Source organism: Periophthalmus magnuspinnatus, chromosome 5 (genome assembly GCF_009829125.3).
Source record: "Periophthalmus magnuspinnatus isolate fPerMag1 chromosome 5, fPerMag1.2.pri, whole genome shotgun sequence".
NCBI lineage: Eukaryota > Metazoa > Chordata > Actinopteri > Gobiiformes > Gobiidae > Periophthalmus > Periophthalmus magnuspinnatus.
In genome coordinates this window covers 8,027,738-8,045,216 of record NC_047130.1, presented here as the reverse complement: position 1 = coordinate 8,045,216, position 17,479 = coordinate 8,027,738, and the positions used below count along the sequence as shown (strand labels likewise).

Below are 17,479 nucleotides of genomic sequence, written 5' to 3'. Positions count from 1 at the left end.
AAACCACTCTTACCGATCAGGAACAGCATCCAATCCATCAAAACAGGTCCTCTGCTCCTGACTCCACCATGAGATCTTCACTCAGTTCCACGAACCGCTCCGGGTCCGAGATGCCTCTAGTTTAACTTGTACAGACATCCACAGTGTCCTCGGTCGCGTACTTCCTTTGTTTTGTCCATTTCATCATGTTTAAAACGCAAAACTGCTACAAAACAGTGCGTACAGGGCTGTCGGAACGTTAAGGGGTTAAACACTTAGCATCATTAGCGAGTCTTCACTCCACATCGGCCACATCGGCTAAAACTCTGGTAGTGGCCCATGAAGACGCCTGTCAATGACATTGATAAGATGCGCAAATACGTATGTGAATCACATAATTGGCTGGAGCAGCTCGTCCCCGGTCACACTCACTGACTCACATTGAAAAATAGCGCAGAATCAATTGTTGTGTTTTATTAGTGTAATGGGTGGAAATGTAGCAGGAGTAGGCGTGACCGTTCATAGGGAGGGCTCATAGTGTTGTGCGTAATGACGCGCCCCTTTTTACTACTCGCTTTGGTCGAAAACACGACGCGTCTCCTGCAGCGAACAGATGTTAAAAGAGCTTATGTAATTTTTCTACCTTGCACATTGAGTAACCGCCTTGTTGTTGCATGACCAAAATGTAAGGGAAATGCACTTGTTTAACAGCGTAATAATTGTAGTTTGCACATTCATTCCATAGGCATGCTCTCAGACTACCTCCAGCCATCCACCACGCGGAGAGAAGTAGCACCAAGCATTTGATGTGAGTTTGTGTGCACTTCTGCTAATGATTACTACTACTGTGTTTATGTAAAATATTAATTTGTTGTTTTGAATTTAGTCATGGGTGATAAGTTAAAGGAAGATGAGTACAAATATTTGAACTCAGAATTGGCAAAGGTATTATTGATTTATTTGATGGCATTTAGCTGGTAGGAACTTGTCCTAATGAAGTGTGTGTGTGTGTGTGTGTGTGTGTGTGTGTGTGTTTTATAGGAATATGATCAGTTCTTAGACTTGTCACTGTTTTATCCCACTATTGTTTTATTTTACTAAGTGTATATGGGCCTATAGTTTATAATTCTTGCACCTCGGCACTTTATATAGTTTAATAAAATTCGGGCAATGGTGCAATACGGCGTAGTACAGTGAAGTGCCAAACTATTCTAATGTTTTAATTGGATTTGCTGTGTTTTATATTGGATGATATTGATTAGTGTGTACTCTGATGTGGAATAGCACTGGACACTTTACCTGCCTTTACTGACTGGCCGATTGCTTGCCTTAAGTGTTCTAGGGGTGCCACCTTGTTAAATAAATTTGTTGAATTTATGTACAGCCTCTCTCCAGTTTATTCTGGCACCTGCTACTCCTGAATACTACAGTAGTGATTATTTTATTTTCAACTCCGGTTAGATTTTTTTGTGCGCAGCACAGATTTTCTGTGCGTGGAGACCGTGTCAGCAGTACACAATTGTGCAAGCGAGCAGCTTGGAGGGAACAGTGGTCTCAGTGCTGTGGTGGGGTCTAAAACCTGACTGGAAAACATCAAAAGTGTTGTTCATTTGGAGAAAGTTAATAAGCTGTTGGTAAACAATTTTTTCAATGATTGGTCAGGAATTGTTTAATATTGTGGCATCAAGACTGCTCTTCTTTTAGTAGAAGCTTGATACCCGCAGTTTTCAAAGCTCTTGGGAATGTTCTAGATTGAAGTGACACGTTGAAAATGAGTGGTGATAGCAAACTGTTGAGTACAGACTTTAGAAATTTAGTGGGTAACACTTCTTTTACTTCCTTCTCAAACCTTTTTTTTTTTTTTTTTTTTTTTTTTAAGGAAAGAGAACCCTTCCTAAAACATAAATGGGGGCCTGAGACATAATCTCTCCCCCATCTATCACTAAATCCTCAGACCCAGAACCATGAGAACAATGAGAACAATAGCAGGGTCATTAAGGGCTGAATAGGGTAGTTTTAGCTGAAACTGGAGACAGTTTTAGTGTAGTTATCTCCTCCCTTCACATAGATTTAAGGCAGTGGCCACCAGCAATCTGATCAGAACTGAAGAAACGGCTTGGATGAGCAGCGAAACGTCTTCACTCTGACAATGATTTGTCAAGTTGACAGATTTAAACTTCGTCTTTTGCTATAGATCAGATCTGGATGACTGAGGGTTTACACAGACATCTAGCCATGTTTCGGTTAAAAAACATTAAGTCAAGATTAAAAGAAGAGATAAAATCCATCCATTTACTTCCGCTTACCTGGAACCAGGTCATGTGGGCAGCAGGCTAAGCAGGGATTCCCAGACTTCCTTCACCTCAGGCATATCCCCCAGCTCCTCCGGTGGGACCCCTAGGTGTTCCCAGGCCAGTCGAGAGACATAATCCTTCCAGCGTTTCCTGGGTCTCCCCTGGGACCTCCTTCTGTTGGGACATGCCCGGAACACCTCCCTAGGGAGGCTTCCAAGGGGCATCCGGAACAGATGCCCGAGCCACCTCAGTTGGCTCCTCTCAACGTGAACTAAATTTTTGTGATTGGACAGCCTAACTGTGCTTCTGTTAATCAGTCTATGTGGCGTAGGTCCATCACAGGGCCTCAGCCTGATATTACCTTTATCATGACTTTTTAATATGAACACCCTTCGAAACAGCTGTTGTTGCGATTTTGGGCGTTACAAAAATAAAATTAATTGAAAATAAAATTAATTGAACTGTATGTCCTGCGACAGCAGAGGCCTTTGTGTTCTAGCGCTTGGTGGTAACAGTTCTGGGGGAAGGCAAGGAAGGGCAAGCAGGGAGGAGTTTAGGTGAGAGACCAGGTGAAAGACGAGGGGAGATAGGTGGGTATAGGGAAGAGTTCAGCATAGTTGATGCCAGAAATCTTGATCGCGCTATATTGGGTGTGAGGGGAGCCACCGTAAATCCTGATCTGATGAGGCTTTCTAGATGGTTGGGAAGGGCCATGGGTCAAGGTGAGGAGGAAAAGGTGAGTGAAGAGTCCCTAGAGGGAGTAGATATGTGATGGGGCTGCTGCTGGGACTGAAACCTCTGTTAGGGCTGTCACAGACAGGTTCAAGGCCTGTGACAAGGGCACTGGGGGAAGTGACACTGGAGATGGATCCTTCACTTGGGAAGGTGGCGGTGCTGCTGACGTGTTCTTGGAGCGAGGTGGTGATGCTGCTGAATCCCTTACTGGAGGAGATGGTTGTGCTGCTGGTGGAGACTCCTTTACTGAGGGAAGTGGTTGTGGCAGTTGTGAGGCTACTGGTGGTGCTGACGCATTGGCTCAGTCTCTGGTTGGCATAGCAAAAATGCTTCTCTTATTCCTCTTTTCTGTCACTCACTACCCAGGACTATGTCCAGGCTGGTGCGTCAGAACGTGAAGAAGGTTATCTGTCAACACTCTCACTCCACCTCTGCTTAGGTGTGTTAAGCTGAAACAGCCGGTAAATTTGTTCATCTTCCTTCTGTCTATTCTAGGAAAAGGTCCACTGATGAATGTCTTAACCTCCACTTTATCAAGCTCCTCGAATAATTTAATGAAATCCCTTTTCAAGATTTCAGTCTGTTCCATTCTGGGGTCAACTGCACCCACATGCACAATCAGCTGTTTAACTCCTTGGTGTGTTGACAAAACTTTTCACAGGAGTTTTCTAATCTCAGAAACAGTGTGACTGGGATAGGAGCAAGTTTACATTCCTCTGTGGCTCACATCTCTGATAGCACCGTTTTCTAACATCAGCATATCTCTGATCTTGAAGTTTTGGCACACATCGCCTGTCTGCCTGCACTCTTTGTCAACTTCATTGCTCTTGTTTTCTGACAAAAATCCATTTTCTGTTTGTATATTAACATTTACATCAGTCTGCGACAGTGGTAAAATCTGTTTATAAGTTGTATTTTTGGTGGTGTAACTATATTAGCATTGTCTTTTATTACTTGTTGCATTGGCTTGGGATTCTTGTCTTTACAAAGTCTTGGAAAAGACACCGTAGTTGAAAGTAGCAGTTTTTTCACCCTCTTTTTTAAACGTGACTGTGGGCTGCTTACCGCTGGAAGTCACAGGCAGCATCCGGTGAAGTCCTTTTTCAGATTCTAAAACAAATATCTGTGCTTGTAGCTCATTAATTTGTTGTTGTTAATTCCGACAGAATTCACAGAAAGTCGCACCGACAATAGAGGCGGAGAACTTGGTCCAATCACAATGTCCCCAACCTATCCCGGGAGCTGGAGATGGTGTAATTTGAACATCTTGGTGTAATTTGAACATCTTGTTCAACATCTGAAGCCTTTTTTATGTCCACTAGATATTATTCCAAGTTGTCTGTTCAAGGATGTTTTTGATCCTATTGGACCTTATTCTGCTAATGTTATGAACTTGTCTCTGATTTCTGGTTGTTTTTCCACTGCCCTGAACTCATCAAAAACATCTTGACCTAAATAATCTTCCTAACTTTAGACCCATCTCAAAGTTGCCTTTTGCATCTAAGGTTTTAGAGAAGATTGCATATGGCTTACTGCAGGCTTACCTCAATCTAAACAAAACTGGTGAAAAATTCCAATCGGGTTTTAAATTCCAGCACAGTATTGAAACAGCTCTTTTAAAAGTTTTTAATGGCCTGCCTTTAACGATTTACCTTGGGAAATCCACAGTTTTACTTTCTGAACTTAAATCAAAAGAGTGTGGTGTTTGGCTAAACTAACTCACTGCTTGGGCATGACGGTGTGATTGGGCCTCTGTTCTCTTATTGTTATCCTGCAGTGAGGAATCTTGGGGTGACTGTGGATTCTATGTTCAAACTGAACAAACACTTTGGAGGATTTTGAAAAAGCAATCCAGGCATTTCTAATGTCTCTTCTGGACTATTGTAATTCTTTGTATGTGGGGCTGGACCAGGGCTCCCTGCAGCTCTTACAGAATGTCCAGAAAGTTGCAGCTCATCTGCCAGCAAAACGAAAAGAGGAGAGGACATCATGCCTCATCTGTGAAACCTCTGCACTGGCTCCTATTTCATATAAGATGAAATTCAAAAGGTTAATGATTGTGTTCAAATATCTGCACTCTATAAGTCCTCTATATTTGAGGGAGTTACTGGAGGCCTATTCCCCACTCAGAGCCTTGAGGTCAGGTGACCAGCTCCTGCTGGCTGTGTTTGGAACCACCCTCAAAACCACAGGAGACAGAGCCTTTCCTGTGGAACTGTCATGATGCCTGCATTTTCTGTCTCCCTGTGTGCTCTCCCCCTCCCCTACCTGTCTGAATCCGGAGCTGGGCGGAGTTCCTACTCTTCCCGTGCGCACCTGGAGCGCATTAGCGCAATCATCACCACCTGCTGTCGAGTATATGAGGGCTCGGCAGAAGACACTTGGAGCCAGACCGTTCGTGTGTCAACGTGAATGCTCCAGCTTAGTTTTTGCATTTTGTTACCTGTCTGCCTGTTAATCATTGGATTTTTGCCACCTTCCAGATTCCTGCTCTCGCTCGTTCCTGCTTCTGCCTCTGCACTCCAGCTCCGGTATAGTCCACCCTTCTGCCTTGCCTCCTGTCCCGTCTTGGTCTCCGGCTTGCTTCCCATCTCCGGCCCTGGCTCCCGCTCTCTGGATTACTCCTGCTGGGTCTTCCCTGGTCCTGTCCCTGATCCCGTCGTGCTCCGGCCCTGACTGTCTCTGTGCCCACTCCGGACAACCCCTGCTTGGCTTGCCCTGGTCTCGTCCTGATCCTGTTCACTTTCCGGTCCTGGTTTTCCCGTTCCTGCTCTGCACTACCCTGTCTGGTCTGCCTCCCGCTCCCTGCTCCCCGTGTGTGTTAAATGAACTATTGAAAACTGTTTTGGCACAAACTATAAATAAACACTGTCAACTTGCCCCGAGTCTGCACTCCGTGGTCCGCACTAGCCGTTACGACAGGAACATAGGTAAGGCCATGGTCCAACATTTCTGTTGTCAAATTGCGTTTATTATAACTACTTGCCTGTGTAAGCACGTGAGAAAAAGTTGCTAACGCGAGCTATCTTTATTTTTTTCAAAAGTAATTTCATCTGCTGCCAGTAGATGGAGACATAACACATCACATCTCTAAGGAACACTGTTCCCTCTAAGCTGCGCGCGTGCGCAATTGTGCACTGCTGACACGGTCTCCGCGCACAGAAAAACTGTGCTGCGCACAAAAAAATCTAACCGGAGTTGAAAATAAAATAAACACACAACAATTCATTCTGCGCTATTTTTCAATGTGAGTCAGTGAGTGTCACCGGGGACGAGCTGCTCCAGACAATTATGTGATTCACATACGTATTTGCGCATCTTATCAACGTCATTGACAGGCCCCTCATGTCCCGCTCCCAGTGTTTTAGCCGATGTGACCGATGTGGAGCGTAAACTTGTTAATAATTCTAAGTGCTGTTTAACCCCTGAACGCTCCGACAGCCCGCCCTCGGGCAAAGATCCGAGCGTAAAATTACGCACACGTAATTGCGTCACTTTACGCACTGTTTTGCAGCAGTTTTGCGTTTTAAACATGAAATGGACAAAACAAAGGAAGTACGCGACCAGGACACTGTGGATGTTTGTACAAGTTAAACTAAAGGCATCTCGGACCTGGAGTGGTTCGTGGAACCAAGTGAAGATCTCATGGTGGACTCAGGAGCAGAGGACCTTATGTGCTGACAGACTGTCTCCCAGACACAGTAGGACAATCTCACTCAGTGCACAGCAAAAGCTTCACATAATGGCTTTTACTCATAATACAAGTCAGAGCTTTATCATAAAAATGTTAAGTGTGTTTTCAACATTGGAGTTTACAGTTGGCTTGGTTTGGTTGGAAGCTCATGTTTTGCCATAGTTAAATATTTATACTTCCAATAGCATTAACATACTACACAGGTCATGAGCAAGATTTTTGTCATTTTCATTGTATAAGTGACTAAAGCACTTAATTAAAAGTCTTATAACAAATGTAAATATGGTAATTTGATTCTTTTAATAAACCATTTAACTTGGATGGATGCGATGCAGCACGACCACAGTGCGCACGTCTGATGTTGCTCACAGGGGTCCATGGGACGCTCAGGGAGTTTGTGTGTTTGCTCAGACTCGTGAAAAATTAGAGGGAACATTGGTAAGGAGCACATCTGCAAGGAGCACATCTGTAGGAAAGTTAGATATTTTGAAACTCATGTTCAATAAAAGTGTAGGATATCAGATATACTCCAATGGGACATAAAAGTAAATATAACAGGTCTATAACACCATAGATTACGTGTTACAGTTTTGTTTTATGTGTTTTTGTGTGACAAAATTGACAATAACTGAATAAAATTGTGAAATATACTTTTCAGTCCAACCTCTGAAATCTTTAGAACTATAATTTAGTTGCCTTTTTCCTTTTTTCCTCACAAAACAAATATTGTTTTAAGTATTTCCTGAAAGTTTTATCTCTTATTCCATAAACAAGTGGACTGACTAGCCGTGGCATCACATTGACTATAATGGCCATAGTAAAGCGAATAGCAAGCACACTCTTAGGAAATAAAAATGTTAGTCCTACTGAAATTTGATTATTTACATATGTTAGCATGGTGAGCATTAGTTGGAAGCTGTGAAGCAGGACTGTGTTTCTGGCCTTTTTGGCGTCAGCTGAAGCCATTTTTGCTGTGAACAGTATTTTGAAATATGTGTAGATAAGAGTCAGCCACACAGTGGCCAATAATACAGCATGCATGATATTGTGTTTCTCATGTAAGATGGAAATTCTGAAAATATCTGACCTTAGACAAAACATTCGAGATTGAAAAAAGTGAAGACGTTCTGTGGCTAAAGAGACAAAGAGATCTGGAAGAACAGACTGTGCACTTATCAGCCAAATGAAGGCAATGAGAATGTATGTTCTTTTAACTGTAAAGATCTGTGAGTGTCGCAGAGGGAAGCAGACAGCAACATAGCACTCAATGGCCATGAAGGCAAGAGTCATAGGATTGTTAAAATTAGCAGGTAATGCTAACAAAAGGAAGAGAATACACAACCACACATGGAGAGTGAAAATTATGTAGCTCAACACTTGGATGAGGGTCAGCAGTGTCAACAGGATGATGTCGTTGATGACCAGGTGGATGTAGAGGATGTAGCGAGGATTCATTTTGAATATCTGAGGAACATAGAAAAGTTACTGTTTATTTAGTTTTGTTTTTAAGATTTACTATATATATATATATATATATATATATATATATATATATATATATATATATATATATATAATGTAGATGGATAGTAAATCTTAAAAACATATATATATATACATACACACACCCACACTAGATTCATCCCATTACATCAGGCAATGTTTCACTTGAGAGAAAATTTCAATTGGATGTATACAAATATAAAATCAAGAATATGGTGGGTGCACTGACATTTGACATAAAAAGCCAGTCTACCTCAATGTGATTTATTATACCACTAGACTATACTCTGCAAAAAGACATCAAGAACTGTGAGTCTGAACTGGGATTTGCCATTACACCCAAAAGGTCCTCAAGGCCAGTGGTCCCTAAACATCGGGTTGAGGACTGGTTCCGGTCTGTTACGCATTTGCAACCGAGCTGCTCAAAAACAGAAAATAATTCATCAGCGACCGCATCTTCTCTGACATAACTTTCACCTGTCACCCATGACACGCTTATAAGCTTGTCCGTAGACATATAATGTAAATCCTGATAGGAATCAAAAATCCGTTTGATGCAATGGCAGGTATATGTGTGCTGGATATGCTCTTGTCCCCCGCAATGATGTATCACGTATAACGCATCAGACACGTCGTAGAAAAGTAGACCCACAAGCAAGTGAAAATGTGCCAAAAACAAAAGTCTTTGGAGAGCTTTTTTGCAAAGGGGAACAAGACAACTGAGGAGCCAGAAGAGGAGCCTACAAACTCCAAGAAAAAGGAAGCTAAATTTAACAGACAATACCAGGAGTCCTACTTAAAATATGGGTTTGTCGCTACAGGTGACTTTCAAGCGCAGAGTCCGCTCTGCCTAATATGCAGGGAAAAGAGAACGAGGCAATGAAACCTTCAAAAATGCTTTGGCACTTTGAGACTAAGCACCCTGGATTAAAAGATAAGCCTTTAGAGTTCTTTGAAAGAAACAAATGTGAACAAGAAGGACAGAAGAAACAAGCGCAGGGCTCCCACTGATTCAGCAGTATAGTGAGTTGTAGTTTTTATGCACTTAACTTATTTTTGCCATATTTATCCGCCATGCGTAGATAGCCAAGCCGTGAAGATAAAACCTACATTATTCCGGTGCTGTGGCATTAACAAATTTAGACTTTGCAGACAACATTCGTTTACTATCACAACACAATAAGCGCAGCAGCTTCTTTCAGTGGGAACAGTCTTATTGTATGATTATGAGAGTTAGACATTTACAAAGCAAATGGAGAAATCACTGGATGGTTCTTACATGCAAATAATGAGAACAGAGTTTAAATATAAAATGACGAGACACATTCCAAACACAGTGCTGTACAAAGACTTTCAACCAATCAATAACAAAAGTGCTGGTAGAAGAATGACAGTCACATTTCACTGTCATTGCAATCCAGAAATAGTAACAAACGTTCTATTAGAACTCTCACATGGGCAGAGAAAGAAAGAGAAGACCATCAAACCAAATGGACCTGATGGAAACTGGTGTATGTGTGTGTGGAGAACAGAGAAAACTGTAGTGAAAGACAACAGGCTCAGTATACTTGGAATATAAGAAAATCATTCTAAATTAATCATCTCCTAGGAAGATAACTGTTTAAAAAATACAGATAAATACTACCATTTTCAAACAAAAACAATAACATTTATTAATATTGTGACATCCCCTGTGTTAAAGGACTAAATCATTTGACATGAAAACATGTTACTATTATGAGGCTTTTGAGTATATATACTTTTAATGTGAGTCTTTATACCACTGAACTGACCTCATGCTTTATAAAGGTGTAAACAAGAGTAGCATTAATGTAGTTGATGGAGAGACAGAGAGTCACGGTGATGATATTTTTCATAATTGCAGTCTTCAGATCATCCCTTACCACCACAGGAGTCGAATTAGAACCAGAACTGGAGAAATTCATTGGAAATATTCTTGAAACAAAAACATTGATTTAGTACGGTCAAAGTTTACAATGGAAATTTACACAAAAATCATGTTCATATTGAGGATGTGCACCAGATCAAGAGATTTAGTAGTAAATAATCAAACAATACCTTTCATGCACATCACAATAGATTGCAAAAAAAATAGGCAAAAAAATTGTAGGAGTGAAAGTGTTTCGCAGCTCATCCAAGCCGCTTCTTCAGCTCTGGAAACACTACTGGAGGCCTCTGCCTTATATGTATCTGAAGGGAGGAGCTAACTACACTGAAACTGTAAACAGCTATTGTTTTCAGTTTCTATATGTAGGCCAGGTCTATTGAGCAACACCCATTAATGGGTGTTTTTCATAGAAGAATTGTCTTTTCTAACAAAAATTGCTTCTTTATCTCCCCTTGAACAGGAATGGAGGCCTTAGACATCACCTTTCCTCCATATATAACTCCATCATCAGACCCAAAGCAAACAAAGGGACAAAGAGAACAATAAAGCTTGCCAGGATGCCAACAGATGTGAAAAACACGCATTAATGGATGTATGGATATGTTAAGTATGTCTCAGGCACAATGCACATTTAGAGTAGCTAAATACACCTAGGCTACATACAGAAACTGAAAATAATAGTTGTTAACAGTTTCAGTGTAGTTAGCTCCTCCCTTCAGATTGATATAAGGCAGTGTCCACCAGTAATCTGACTAGAACTGAAGAAGCGGCCTAGATGAGCAGTGAAGCATCTTCACTCCTACAACTTTTTGCCCAGTTGACAGATTGTACTTTTGGCTTTTACTGTGGATGGGACCTGGATGACTGAGGGATTTTACAGACATCATAAATCAGAAGATCTCCTCGTCTGGTCCTTCCATATGCACTGGAAAATGCAGTGATACATATGTCTCATGATAGATTATTGTCAGGTGTTTAGAATTTTTTTATTTTTTTATTTTTTCAACCAGAAAAAGAATCAGCTGGAGCAATGCTTATATATTGCCTATCCTATTAAATAAATTCTTGTACAGGATACTGAAACAGCTTTACAGTAACATGTTTATAAGCAAAACAGAAATAGTTATCAAAAGACAAAAGTATAGCTCTCAAGACAAGCCATTCTGACACTTGAAAAGCGACGCAAAAATGCAGGGAAAACCTAGACATGTGTCCACCATAGACTTTGCATGTAAATTCCACACCCCTGACCCTCCGAATGCTCCGGTGTGAACACACCATTACTCAGATCATCAAAAACACCCACAGTATTTAATTCCATCTCAGCTAGTAAGGCTGAACAATTGCTCCTAAATCCATAATCATGGTCATTTCAGAGATTATGTGTATTGCTTCCTGCTTCTAAAGAGTGCAGACACAAACCTTGCTTGCTCCTGCTGCTTCATTCTTTACTTTTGTTTTTAATCATTTTAATCATTTCTGACAAGCCAGTGACATGTCCGGGGGAAGAAAGCAAAGGAATTCTTTCTGTGAATGCTGTCGGAACTATCAACAACAAATTAATGAGCTACAAGCACAGATATTTGTTTTGTACTCAATAGTTTGCTGTTACCACTCTTTTGCATAATTAACATGTCACTTCAATCTGGAACATTTCCAATAGCTTTGAAAACTTAAGTTATCAAGCCTCTGAAGAAGAGCAGTCTTGATGCCACAATACTGAACAATTACCGATCAGTCTCAAATCTGCTCTTTTAAGGCAAAGTCCGCAAAAAAGGTGGTTACCAACAATTTATTAACTTTCTCCAAATGAACAAATTCCTTGTCAGGTTTTAGACCACACCACAGCACTGAGACTGCTCTTATAAAGGTGACAAATGACATCCACCTGAACACTGATACAGGCAAAGTCTTAGTCTTGATCCTGTTATATCTGAGTGCTGCCTTTGACTCTGTTGATCATGGGATCCTATTACAGAGACAAGAGGACTGGGTGGGCATCTCTAAACTGGTTCAAGTCCTATCTAGAAAACAGGGAGTACTTTGTTGAAATTGGAAAATGTGTCTCAGACAAAAAGTCCCTGAGCTGTGGGGTGCCCCAGGGGTCAATCCTGGGACCCCTGTTGTTCAATCTCTACTTGCTGCCATTAGGCCAGTTAATACACAGCAATAATGTGTCCTACCACATCTATGCAGATGACACTCAGATCTATGTCTTACTGGCAGCAGGTGAATATGGACCAGTGGATTCACTCTGCCACTGCATCCAACAGATCAGTGTGTGGATGCAAAACAACTTTCTCTGCGCTAAACTCAAGACTGAAGTCATAGTCTTTGGCCCACAGAAACACAGAGAAAGTATTAGCAGTCACCCCCAGTTTCTCTCTCTAAACCTTCAAATCAGGTTAGAAATCTAGGAGTAATAATGGACTTAAATTGAACTTTAACAGCCACATCAAATCAATAACATAAACAAAAACACATTGCAAAAATCAAAGATCTACTGTCAAAACCAGACTTACAGGAACTTATCCATGCATTTGTCTCCAGTAGGTTAGACTACTGTAATGGCCTGCTCACTGGCCTCTCCAAACGAGTGTTAAGACAGCTGCAGTATTTATTTATTTTATTTATTGGTTTATTTGACAGGGACAGTGTACATTAATAGCATTGCTGCAAATGCACCAGAATTAGCCAAAAGGCTATTTTTCATCTGTTGTCCCTGGACAGATGGCAGACCTGTCTCCCTAAAAACAAGAGTAAAATATTATTTTAATATAAGTGAAAATTACAATATAGTATAGCAAAAACATTAAAAACAGATATAACAAACACTGTAAACAAAAGTGTTCAGAAAGGACAAACAAAACACAGGCATTCCACAACATCCAACTCAAGAGAAAACACAAGTGCTTGTCTGGTTAGTCAGGGGGGAGTCATTAGTAATGTTAATGCAGACATATTTGATGTGTTATGAACCAGTTTTTTAAATGTTTTTTGAACAGAATATAGGTGCTTATTTCTCTGATGTTCTGAGGGACCGAGTTCCAGTCCTGTGCAGCTGTAACTGAGAAGGCACTCTGACCGAAGACACTTCTCCTCAGAGGAACAATACAGTCTCCTCAGGCAGACCCTCGTGTGACCCTCTGAGAGCTGGTTCTTGTGTTCACAAACTGATTGAGTGGAGGGGATGACAGACCATTAATGATTTTATATATTAGACAGAGGTTTGAATACTTGATGACATTCTCCCAACTTAACAGTTTATGCTTCTGTAAAATGGTGCAATGATGATGTCTTGAAGGTTTTTTATCTAGAATCTTGATTGTCCGTTTGTATAATGATCCAATGGGTTTTAGTGTTGTTTTGTTTGCCTGTGACCATGTTGTAAGACAGTATGTTATGTGCGAAAGGACCATAGCATGCATGAACATTTTAGCTGCCTGCAGTGATAAATGTGACCTAATGAATCTGAAATTGGACAAGTTAAACTTTACAAGGTTGCACACTTTTTGGCCCTCGCCACTCACGAAGTGATGGCGAGGGGCATTGTTCTTCCTGGGTTTCTTATTATTATTTTTACGCCAAAACAATCGCAGTTTTCACCCCCTGAAAGTCGACGAAAAGTCCCACATATAGGTATAGGATCGACCGGCTCGGCGAAAAATTTCATAAAATTGGCATCGCGACAATATCCGAAGCACACCGGCTCGACAGCGCCACCTAGAAAATTCAAAATTTTAAAATGAATTGGGAGCCGACACGCATTTTTCGCCCTAGCTTGACGAAATTCACACCAGTGATAGAGCTCATGGAGACAAGCAAAAAAGCCAATCATAGTGCGGCCCTAGGACGGACAGGAAGTCGGCTATATTGAATCGAAAATTCGCCAAATTTTTCGCTGCATATTTTCAAAACGCTACTAGTCTCAGGTTTTTGGTCCAAATGAGCTCAGATTTCACATGCCACATCCAGACACATGGGTTTTCAGAAGTTATCCACGTTTTCTCCGAATTCCACACGGTTCGCCCGTACGCCGCCGCCGAAATACGCCTTCGTTTCCTGTTTTTTCGATGTCCTCTCACGACCACAGGCATTGCCCTACAGAGCTCACATTCACATCACATATGTGTGATTGGGGCATGAATGGAATGCAATATTAATTTTAATCAAAATGAACACTATAGCGCCCCCTACCATAGGGGTGAAACGCAAACATTATCGGATTCCTACAAAATTTGGGGAATAAATTGGGGGCATGATGTGGACCAAAAAATAATATTACGGGCATAGGTCATTTTTCACACTTGGCCACCAGGGGCGCAAAGACTCCAAATAAAATCATTGAAAAATGTCTGACATGCACATGCATTGGTCTACACAGCTCAAATTCACATCACACGTGTGATGTGAGGGTATTAATAAAATGGATTATTAATTGTAATAAAAATGAACACTATAGCGCCCCCTACCATAGGAGTGAAACGCCAACATTATCGGATTCCTACGAAATTCGGGGAATAAATGAGTGGCATCAGAAGAAACAAAAAATTACATTATGGCCATGAGTCATTTTCCACAGTTGGCCACCAGGGGCGCAAATACAAAAAAAAAATCATTAAAAAATTTCTTACACGCACATACATGGTTCTAGACAGCTGAAATTCTCATCACACATGTGATATCAGGGTATTAATAGAATGCACTATTAATTGTTATCTAAATGAACACTATAGCGCCCCCTACAGTATTGGTAAAATACACAACTTTTTTCCGATTGGCATAAAACTTGGGGAGATAATTGTGGGTATTAAAAGGGGCAAAAAAGTCAATTACACCATACCTGTATTATGTACGTGGTTGCCGGTGCAAAGCCACAGACCCCTCTCATATGGAGTCAGGGCCACACAGCTCAGGGCCACACTGCATATTAACATTGTTCTTCGTTTTTCCGCCAAAACAATCGCATTTTTCACCCCCTGAACATTCACGAAAAGTCTCACATGAGGGTATAGAATCGACCGGATCTACGAAAAATTTCATAAAATTGGTGTTGGGAAAATGTCCCATGTCCCCTGACTCGACAGCGCCACCTAAAATTTCACCCCTATGGGAGAGGAGCCTGGTTTATTTTGGAAAACACACACAAAAATCAGAACAGTGATAGAGAATGGGTGGATAAGCATAAATATGAATTGAAGTACTGCTCAATGACAGACAGGAAGTCGGCCATTTTGGATCAAAAATTCGCCACTTCATTCACAGCGTGTTTTCAAAACGCTACTAGTCTCAGGTTTTTGGTCCAAATGAGCTCAGATTTCACATGCCACATCCAGACACATGGGTTTTCATAACTTATCCACGTTTTCTCCGAATTCCACACGATTCGCCCGTACGCCGCCACCGAAATATGCCTTTGTTTCCTATTTTTTCGATGTCCTCTCACGACCACAGGCATTGCCCTACAGAGCTCACATTCACATCACATATGCGAGATTGGGCCTTGAATGGAATGCAATATTAATTTTAATCAAAATGAACACTATAGCGCCCCCTACCATAGGGGTGAAACGCAAACATTATCGGATTCCTACGAAATTCGGGGAATAAATTGGGGGCATGACGTGGACCAAAAAATAATATTACGGGCATAGGTCAATTTTCACACTTGGCCACCAGGGGCGCAAAGACTCCAAATAAAATTATTTAAAAATGTCTGACACGCACATGCATTGGTCTACACAGCTCACATTCACATCACACGTGTGATATGAGGGTATTAATAAAATGGATTATTAATTGTAATAAAAATGAACACTATAGCGCCCCCTACTATAGAGGTGAAACACTCACATTATCCAATTCGTATGAAATTTGGGGAATCAATTGGTACTATGAAAAGAACCAAAAAATTACATTATGGTCATGGGGTATTTTTAACGGTTGGCCACCAGGGGCGCAATGAATTGAAAATATATTCCCATGGAACTTTGACGTGCATGTCTATGAAACATATCTACTCCTAGGTTTTTCAACCGAATGAGCTCAAACTCCACATGCCACATCTATAGATCTTGTTCATCAATAATCATCCACGTTTTGGAAATATTCATTATGGTTTTGGTGTAGCTCGCCATCAAAATTTAGTTAATTATTGAATACAAATTCCCACACCACTTTCACATACGTGAAACCTTTCTAGTCCTACATTTTTCATCCAAATTACCTCAAATTCCACATACAGCATGTACACATGTGGTTTGTCAATAATCATCCACGTTTTGGGGATATTCTTTATGGTTCATGAGTAGGACGCCCTCAAAATATGACTTCATCATTGGATTTAAATTCCTACACGACTTTTCCTTAAGTGCAAATGAATCCTATCTAGTCCTAGGTTTTCCATCCTAATTACCTCAAATTCCACATACAGCATGTACACATGATTATTGTCAATAATTATCCACGTTTTGGGGATATTCTTTCCGGTTTATGCACAGCAAACTGTCAAAATATGACTGCTTTCCTGCATATTTGATTCCCTCTCACAGACACATGGATCAGCCTAAAAAGCTCAAATTCTAATCATAAATAAAAAACTGTGAATAGAGAACCATAATAAACATGTGGCCAGTGACCTCAATAGCGCCCCCTACTGTACAGGTAAAAGACACAACTTTATCCGATTGGCATGAAAGTTGGTGAGATCATTGTGGACCTCAAAAGAGGCAAAAAAGTCCATTACACCATACCTGTATTGTGCACGAGGTTGCCGGTTCAACGCCGTGGACCTCCATTATAATGTGTTGGTCACACATATTTATATAGAAACTGTGTGAAGGGGTGCGGATTGCGGCCGTGGGGTGGCCAGGCGGGGAAAATGGTGCGTGGGGGCGGTGGCCGGCCCCGGGCGGTTGCGTGGGGGGGCGGTCGCGCGGGGGGCGAGGGCCATCATCGCCGCTTGCGGCTTTAATTTGATTTGTGATTTAAATGTTAGTTTTGAATCAATTAGGACCCCAAGATATTTGAATTCTGACACAACTTGTATTTTTCCCCTGCCACAAAAACATCTGCCTGATCACTAGTACTTGTAATGTTTGATTTAGAAAAGAACATTGCTACTGTTTTATTTACATTGAGCTTTAAGGAGGACTGATTTAACCATTCTGAGACATGGGCCATGGATTGTGTGAGTTTATCAGCTACTTGAGTTGTGTTTTTACCATGTGCATAAATGACTGTATCATCTGCATACATCTGAATGAAGACATTGTACATAAATGACCTCCCTTCAGTCTGTTCCAGAGAGAAAAGCAATGGACCTAGAATGGAACTCTGCGGGACACCAGTAGACAGAGGCAGGGG

General features: G+C 41.2%; 1 protein-coding gene across 1 annotated transcript; it reads right to left on the bottom strand.

The window, feature by feature from the left end:
* Nucleotides 1–7,383: 7,383 nt before the first annotated feature.
* Nucleotides 7,384–10,151, bottom strand: LOC117370853 (odorant receptor 131-2-like). The gene is made up of 2 exons (XM_033966393.1): nt 9,999–10,151; nt 7,384–8,166 (listed from the first exon to the last, which is right to left on the bottom strand). The coding sequence occupies exons 1-2, from the start codon at nt 10,149–10,151 to the stop codon at nt 7,384–7,386; spliced, it is 936 nt and encodes a 311-aa protein (XP_033822284.1).
* Nucleotides 10,152–17,479: the final 7,328 nt, after the last annotated feature.

Excerpts from the sequence above, each read along its gene's own strand:
- LOC117370853 (XM_033966393.1), bottom strand. The coding sequence starts at position 10,151 with ATGAATTTCTCCAGTTCTGGTTCTAATTCGACTCCTGTGGTGGTAAGG. Across the intron at positions 8,167-9,998 it reads ACACCTTTATAAAGCATGAG|ATATTCAAAATGAATCCTCG; the intron begins GTCAGTTCAGTG and ends TATGTTCCTCAG.